Genomic DNA, 8,092 nt, shown 5'->3' with positions numbered 1-8,092 from the left:
ATTAGTCGAGATGTTGTATTGGTGGAAGATGCTGTGCAGCCTTTGTGTAAGTCCTAAAATGAGGCAAATATTCAGCCTATGCAGATTTCAAACGACATCATAGATCAGCCTATTTCTGATGCAGATTTACAGGATGTAATTTATGAGGATAGGGCTGAAAATGAGCAGGCTAGAGGTATGCTTGAATGGCTGGTGCAAACCTTGCGTGATAGTAAAATTGATGCACCTATTTCTAGTCATACTCGTTCAGGTTTTCAACATGCCTCTTATGCATCAGATTGTTATGCTTTGGCTGTGTCTAGTATGTGTGAAGAGAAAGAACCTCTTTCATTTGATGAGACACAAAAATCAAAAAATTGGTTGGCTGTAATGCAAAGTGAATATGATGCTATAATGAAGAATGGTACATGGTCTTTGTGTGATTTGCCTATTGGTAAAAAGGTCATTGGATGTAAGTGGGGTTTTAAGTTGAAACGAAAGCCAGATGGCAGTGTTGATCGCTATAAGGCTAGACTTGTTGTTGCAAAGGGTTATGCTCAAGAAAAGGGCATTGATTTTGATGAGACCTTTGCTCCCACTTGTCGTATGACTGCCATTCGTAGCATTTGTGCATTGGTAGCTCATAATGGTTGGAATGTACATCAGTTGGACATAAAGACCGTGTTCTTGAATGGATATTTGCATGAGGAGGTGTATGTATCACAGCCTCGTGGTTTTGTTCAAAGAGGGCAAGAAAACAAAGTGTGTAGATTGAAAAAGGCTTTGTATGGTTTAAAGCAAGCTCCACGAGCTTGGTATGAAAAGATACATGCCTATTTGACTGCACATGGTTTTTAGAATAGTCTAACAGAAAGCACTTTGTATGTTAAACGTGTGGATGATGTACATCTAATCATTGCTCTCTATGTCGATGACATGCTACTCACAGGACCAAATGAGAGTCATATTGCTGATTTTAAGGCTGATTTGAATGCCTCTTTTGAGATGTCAGATTTGGGGCATTTGCATCATTATTTGGGGATACAATTTAAGCAGTGTGATGGAGGTATTGCTTTGTGTCAGACAAAGTATATTGAGACATTGTTGCAGAGATTTGGCCTTGAAGACTCCAATCCTATTGTTACTCCAATGGAGACAGGTTTGAAGTTGAGTCTTCATGATGCTGGAGATCACTCTGATGTCATACTCTATCAGACAGCTGTTGGTTGCCTCATTTATGTATGCATTATGAGGCCGAACATTCAGTTTGCGGTCTCACAAGTGAGCAGGTTTATGCATAGCCCAGGGTCTCAGCATTGGAAGGCAGTTAAACGCATCTTTCGCTACTTGGCACCATACATCTTGGATTGTTTTATCCCAAGGGGGGGTCGTTGTCGCCAGATTTACATGCTTTTTCGGACTCAGATTGGGCTGGTTGCTATGACACAAGAGTGTCCACAAGTGGTTTTTTTTCATGCTCGGTAGCTCATGCATATCTTGGTTGAGCAAGAAGCAACCTACTGTGGCCACTTCTAGTTGTGAAGCTGAATACAGGGCAGCTTTCACAGCTACGTTGAGTGTGTGTGGCTAAGACGGCTTATGGTGGCTGACTTGGGTGTTGGACAGGAGTCTGCCACCTCTATCTACACTGACAGTCAGAGTTGCAAGAAACCCAGTTTTCATGCTCGCACAAAGCACATTGAGGTGCATTATCACTATGTCAGGGAGAGACTCTCAACAACAAGAGAGATCAGCTTGGCATATGTGCCAACACAGGACAACCTCGCCATCTTTTTACAAAGGCGTTTCCTCGTGAGAAGTTTGAAGCTTTCTGCAAAACTTTGGGCTTGCTCCCCTTTGTGGACTGATCTACTTCGGGCATGGCACTTCCCTATACATGAGTGCTAGCTGTCGTTCACACCATCACTCCTAGTAGGGGGGACATTGACACAATCTTGCATTCTTGCTTCTTCTTCTCCAAGCTTTGTGTGCTTTCTTGCAACCCTAATTCCAACACACATATCATAGCAAGCATTAATTAATGCAACACTAATAAAAACATGAATATGGTAGCCAAATTTTGTTTGATAATTAATTAATTTGTTGAGGTGTGTAACCTTAGGAGTGAGGTGGTGTAACTTTAGGGTGGTGTAACCTTAGGAGATGGGACGTTTAAGAAAATAGAATTTTTTTTAAAATAAAAATTTCAAGGTTTCTCTAGAGCTTTCTTGAACCGCCTTAGCTAGGAATAAAATGCAAATAGGCTGTGGTGGGCATTTTGAGGCTATGGCCTCCAGCGCGCGCGAGAGAGAGAGAGAGAGAGAGATTTGCCGAACGAACGCTGAGAGAGAGAGAGATGATCGAAATATCTTTTTTTTCGTTTCACTGCGCCATAGTTGTCACAGTACGAAAATACGATACTGTATGATACGATACCGAAAGGGAATTTTGGTACGATATGAAATTTTCGGATATCGTATGATAAAATACGGTTTTTTTAAACACTTACAAACTGTGGAGCTTTAAGCTTGAATGTGGGGGGGGAGGGGAGGAGTCTACAGTGCTTGAGGAACTAGAACATGGAGACGTGTCTCTCCTAGTTGGATCTCCTAATTGTCTCCAAAAAAGAACCTGCATGGGTAATGCAATACCAAAGGTCTCCCAGTGTACCGTTTATGACTAAGGGACCGTCCTTGCACGAATACAAGCAGTGCATCTAGGGTGATAGGTTTAGGGACTCCTCTCTAGATCACAATGGCCATGTCCAAATCTTCTCCCTCGTACATAACTTGAGGATTTGACTGTCTAGCCTACCTATACCAAGGATCTCCAAGTGATGTAGCAAGATTCTCTCATCCCACCAATCAAGTGTACACTATCAGTCTACCTTGCCAGCTTTTTTTAGGTCTCTCAGCAACCCCATATAGAATACTGAGTGGACACGAAAGTTGCGAACTATTGTGAGCATTTGGGACTTCGCTAAGCAGGATTTCTAGATTTTTTTAACATTCGAAATTTTTTTTCTCAAGGTGGGGGACCATACCGTATGATACCATACGATATCGTACGGTACGATACGAATGGGTTCGTACCGGTACGAGAAACAACTATGCGCTGCGCTGTTTCGTTTCGTTGTTTTCGTTTCTTTAAAACATAAGGCCGTAAAGTTTTAAAACGTAAGGCCCTAGGTTTAACCTAGCGTACAACAAAGGAAGAGTATAGCCTAAATAGTTAACAGTTTTTGAGAACGAGCGCGCTCCTTTTCCTGTGGATGAATATAGGAAGTGGGAGACGAAGGCCCTTGAGCTACCCGATGCCCTTCCCTGTCTCCTCCTCCTGCTTTATCATCTCCAGCGAGCTTCTCCCATGCGAGTGCCTGTGTATCCCTTTCGGAGGTTCGGTCTGAGGTCGCCCATGTCGCCTCCTTCAGTCTGCTGCCATCACTCCCATGCTGTTGCTTCTTCTAACTTGGCCTCGTTTGAGAGGCTCTCTGCAGCTCTGAACAATAGCAACAACGACAATCCTACGAACAACAGTCGTTGTAGCTCTCCTACCAACACTTTCTGCAATTCTGCGAAAGCTCTTCCAAGCTCCAGAGCTCTAACCCTAACCCTGGGTCAGCCTGTGAGAAAGGCGCCGCCCAGCCGCATCGTCCTACTGCAGCAGGGGGGGTGCTACGCCTCAGTGCAGAGATGTTTCTGTCATGGAGGCATAGATGGTCGGCCGGCTGTAACCCCGAATACACATGCATTGGAAGGGAAAGAAGAAGGAGCAGAGGAAAATAGCAATGCTGCAGACTCCATGGCCGCCTTGCCTTTAAACGAGGATGATGCGAAGGCCGAAGCTTCTTCTCCTGACGCTAGAGTTTCGCCGGAGAACAGCATGCCAAAGAAAGCCGGAGCCATCAGGAGCCTCACAGAGAGAAGAAGAGGCTTATTCAGTCGCCATTCGCAAGGAAGAATCCCGGACCTTCTAACAGTGCCTGGCATAGGCCCTCGCAATATGGAGAAACTCGTGGCCAAGGGAATCGGAAAGGTTGCAGAGCTCAAGCAACTCTATGTGGACAAGGTATATCCTCCCCACGTCTTGCTTGCTTGCAATGCGTTGTTGAGGGGATGTACAGTGTGCTCATGAGTTAAGGCTTTTTGTACAAATCTGGGCGGGGGGGATCTTTTCTGTGGAGCAAACATTAGGCTAACTAATTGTATGAGCTAGGCACAGCTAGTGTTGCTTCTTCAGATGAGGGCAGTGTATGCTGTTTTGTCTACATAGGGGCAGGCGTCTATAGGAGTACATGGCCAGCAGTGGTGGTGCATGATTAATAGCCTGCACAAAGCTCTAGCTTGTGTGAGAGACTTGAAGAGAGTCGTCAGAGAAAGAAAGACGCTTTTTGGATTCTCGAAACGTTTGCAATTGGAGGCCACAGGGAGTAGAATGCAGGACAAAAAATCATTTATCCAACTGCCTCATGGAATGTGAGATCAGCTTTGGCACATTTCTAGATGTCTGGCACATCTAATGGCTATAGATCTTGGAAAGGTCTTGCAAGGGTTATCCGATGCCCTCATCTGAAGCCACCCTTAGTTACACATGTATTCCATACGTTTAAAGCTTGCCATATTGTTGTAAATATGGTAGTACAGTCTTCTTTTTCTGGTGAGAGATCCTGCATCAGTGAATATTTTCTCTGCCGTAGTGGTGCCTTTGGTTAGCCCTTGGGGAGGCTACCATGAGTACATTGGATTGTGCTGTACGAGTTACTAGAGGAAGTAGTCCAGGTTAAGTGGAGGTTGCGTCCCTGTTTTGGAATCATTCTCCTCATGATAACGAACTACTTACACTGTTGATGTCCAGAGGTTGCAGTTTGCTGCTCTTGTTGTTTTCTTAGGTTGAGAAAATGCATGATTTGAGATGCTTGTGGAGTGTGTGAGAGTTGCGAGAGAGAGCTATGGTGGGTAGGTAACTTTGAGTAGTCAATCGGGATAGTTGTACTCACACTTGAGTCAAATGCTTTGAGAGAGTGGAATAGCAATGAACGAAGAAGAGGTAAAGCTACTAGTACTTGGGATTAACACACTTTTAATCAAGGATTAAGAGAGTTAGTAAAACATCAATGGAAAGAGGGGTGTAGGCTTGGATCTCCCTCTACACGCCACCAATCAGAAAACCAAGGCCACTAGGGTGTTGTCATGTGCAAGAGATGCGCAGGGTTGATCTCAAAGCTAGTCCTGAAGGGCAAAAGATAAAAGAACCGGATAAGAACCTGATTTTGGAGCATGTGGTGCTTGAGTGGGCAGGGGAAGGACTTGTGGAGGACACCAGAGGACACCAGAGGACTGTCAGCCCGCATTGAAAAGAGACACCTGTCGGCTGCAGTATATTTGGGGAATTTGTGTCTAGGACCTTGTCGATCAGCAGTCGGTGAGTCCACTAGGACTTCCCTGGCACCAGTTTCTCATCGTTTAGACTATTCAGTCCAGCATTGGGCTGGATCATTAGACTAGGTTTTAGATTAGGTTACACACCTTTTCATGAAGGCAGCCTATGGAGCTAACCCCTTGGTAGGTGTGGCGGCCATCAAGGATATCGAGCATGGGGTTAGCTTGTAGAAGAACGCTCTGCAGATCCGTAGGGGGTGGGAAGGTGGCTATATGCCTCTCCAAAATCTCCTCAAGTGATGTCTGTGTTGTTGGCGAGGTCCAAGGAGTCTGGGTCGTCAAGCTCGCTGTAGTACCGTGGCCTGGTCGAGAGTCACACTAGAGTGGGGTTTGGCAGGGGGTCGGGCACTCGAGAATGCGTGGCTCGATGAGTCATCCATGGCTGGTGGGGCATCCTCTCGTGGTTGGAAGAATTGAATGATGGTCGCCTGGGGCTGGGGTGGATGTCTCCCATGGGGTCTCGACTCCCTAATCAGTGAGTCTTTGTGGTGATGAAACTCTAGTAGGAAGAGGCCTAGGCACCACTGATCTGGGTAATCCATGATCCTGGATAAGGGTCCAAACCTCTCTCTGAATAGACAGTGGAACCTCCCTCGTGTGTGTGTGTGAGAGAGAGAGAGAGAGAGAGAGAGAGAGAGATTTATTTAGGTGTTTTGTTGCAGTTTCGTGGTGATGGCAATGACAAAATGATTGAGTACCTGCAAAGCTCTGTTGGTATACTTCATAAGCATCATGCAATGAGCATTACAACCTACATAAAAGATACTGTAGAGAAGGATTTGAAATCAGAGGAAAATTCTAATCTACATACAGCAAAGAATAGGCTTACATTCTGTGTTGAAGGCAATATAAGTGTTGGCAAGACGACGTTTCTTCATAGGATAACAAACGAAGCTATCGAATTAAGGGATCTTGTGGAGATAGTCCCAGAGCCTGTTGCAAAATGGCAAGATGTTGGCCCTGAGCATTTCAACATACTAGATGCCTTCTATGCTGAGCCCCAAAGATATGCATACACATTTCAGAACTATGTCTTTATCACTAGATTGATGCAAGAACAAGAGTCAGCTGGGGGCATAAAACCACTTCGGCTGATGGAAAGAAGCGTCTTCAGTGATCGAATGGTAAGTAAACCTTGGTTCATTGAAGATAGTCAGAAATAATGGTTATCAAGTTTTTTTAATGTATAAGATGTTCATGTATGCAGGTGTTTGTGCGTGCTGTCCATGAGGCGAAGTGGATGAATGAGATGGAGATCAGTATCTATGACTCCTGGTTTAACCCTGTTGTCTCTGTCCTTCCAGGGCTAGTTCCTGATGGGTTTATCTACCTCAGGGCCAGTCCTGATACTTGCCATAGACGATTACAAATGAGGAAAAGGCCAGAGGAACAAGGTGTCACTCTTGATTATCTGAGGGGTTTGCATGAGAAACACGAGCAGTGGCTCTTTCCAGCAACCAGCAAGAGTGAAGGGATCTTCTCAGTGACTCGACCCTCTCAAGTGATTGAACCCCTTCCGCCAACACTTCAAGATCGTGTTTACTACCTTGAAGGTGAACATGTACATTCGTCCCTTCAAAAGGTGAGCAATGGGTGTCCTGCATAGACTTGGCAAGTTGGCTCTCTCTCTCACTGTGTGTGTTTCTTTCACCTCTCTCTCTTTCTCTCTCTCTCTCACACACACATTTCTCTCTTGGTACAAACACATTTCTCTCTTGGTACAACCTTGGGCTTCTTCAAGGATCTCTTACTGGATTCTGCTGTAGGTACCTGCTCTGATCTTAGACTGCGAAGCCAATATCGATTTCACAAGGGATTTTGAGGCGAAAGCTGTGTATGTTTCTCTCCTTTTGTATCCCACCACAGGCATGCCTTTGTTGCATGTAAATGCAAGATGTCTTACTTGTTTGGTTTGTTGGCGTCAGTTATGCCAGACAGGTTTCTGAGTTCTTTGAATATGTGAAAAGGGTGAAGGCTGTGGAAACAAAGGTAGAGTCACCACAAGATATGATCCCAAGGGGTTTATTCTTGCCTAGTGGACCAAGTGGGCTGTTCATGCCAGATGGGATGTTGCATTCTCAGGCTTTGAAGTCCTTTGATTTGAGACAGCAAGCATCCACATTCCTGAAGTAAGGATGCATAGTCTGCTTGTCAATGCATAGTCAAGCTGGGCAAAAGCACGATTGCAATGGAGCATCTAACAGCTCCAAGGATTGGGAGAAACAATGGAGTATCTAACTGTTCCAAGTATTGGGAGTCCACTTGCAATCATCAAAGATAACCCTACTGCAAGTGATACCCTGCTTTGTTTCTTATAGTGGAAGTATGTATGTTTTTGAGGGAACTTCTAACAATATTCACTAACCGCAGTTTTGTAAAAAGTAACTCATTTTCAAAAAACTTTTCAGCATGTGCTGCCCATCACCTCTTTCGAATGGTATGATATGTGCGAGTTAGTCAATGTGTTCTAGTAATAGGCATCACTCTGCTTACTGGGTTGTCCCCCCTTTAGGCATCAAATTAAGGCTTATGTCTTTGTCCACTTAAGATTTTGAGTAAGCATCTCAGCAATTCAAATCTTTCCCTGTTATTCTGCTAAATACCCCCTCTTCCACCGTGCCAACATCTTCAAAGTTTGACTCCATTTACAGAAGGTTCCGAGGAATGGTTCAAAT

General features: G+C 44.7%; 1 protein-coding gene across 1 annotated transcript; it reads left to right on the top strand.

Moving 5' to 3' along the window:
- Window positions 1-3,209: 3,209 nt before the first annotated feature.
- LOC147604503 (uncharacterized) lies at window positions 3,210-7,841 on the top strand. The gene is made up of 5 exons (XM_086794963.1): window positions 3,210-4,047; window positions 6,080-6,541; window positions 6,625-6,999; window positions 7,184-7,251; window positions 7,343-7,841. The coding sequence occupies exons 1-5, from the start codon at window positions 3,346-3,348 to the stop codon at window positions 7,548-7,550; spliced, it is 1,815 nt and encodes a 604-aa protein (XP_086651089.1). The 5' UTR covers window positions 3,210-3,345; the 3' UTR covers window positions 7,551-7,841.
- The last annotated feature ends 251 nt before the right edge of the window (window positions 7,842-8,092 follow it).

This window comes from Cibotium barometz, chromosome 61 (assembly GCF_041138505.1).
Source record: "Cibotium barometz isolate CiBa-2024 chromosome 61, ASM4113850v1, whole genome shotgun sequence".
NCBI lineage: Eukaryota > Viridiplantae > Streptophyta > Polypodiopsida > Cyatheales > Cibotiaceae > Cibotium > Cibotium barometz.
Note: the sequence above shows the minus strand (reverse complement) of the source record. Positions and strands in the feature narration are given on the sequence as shown.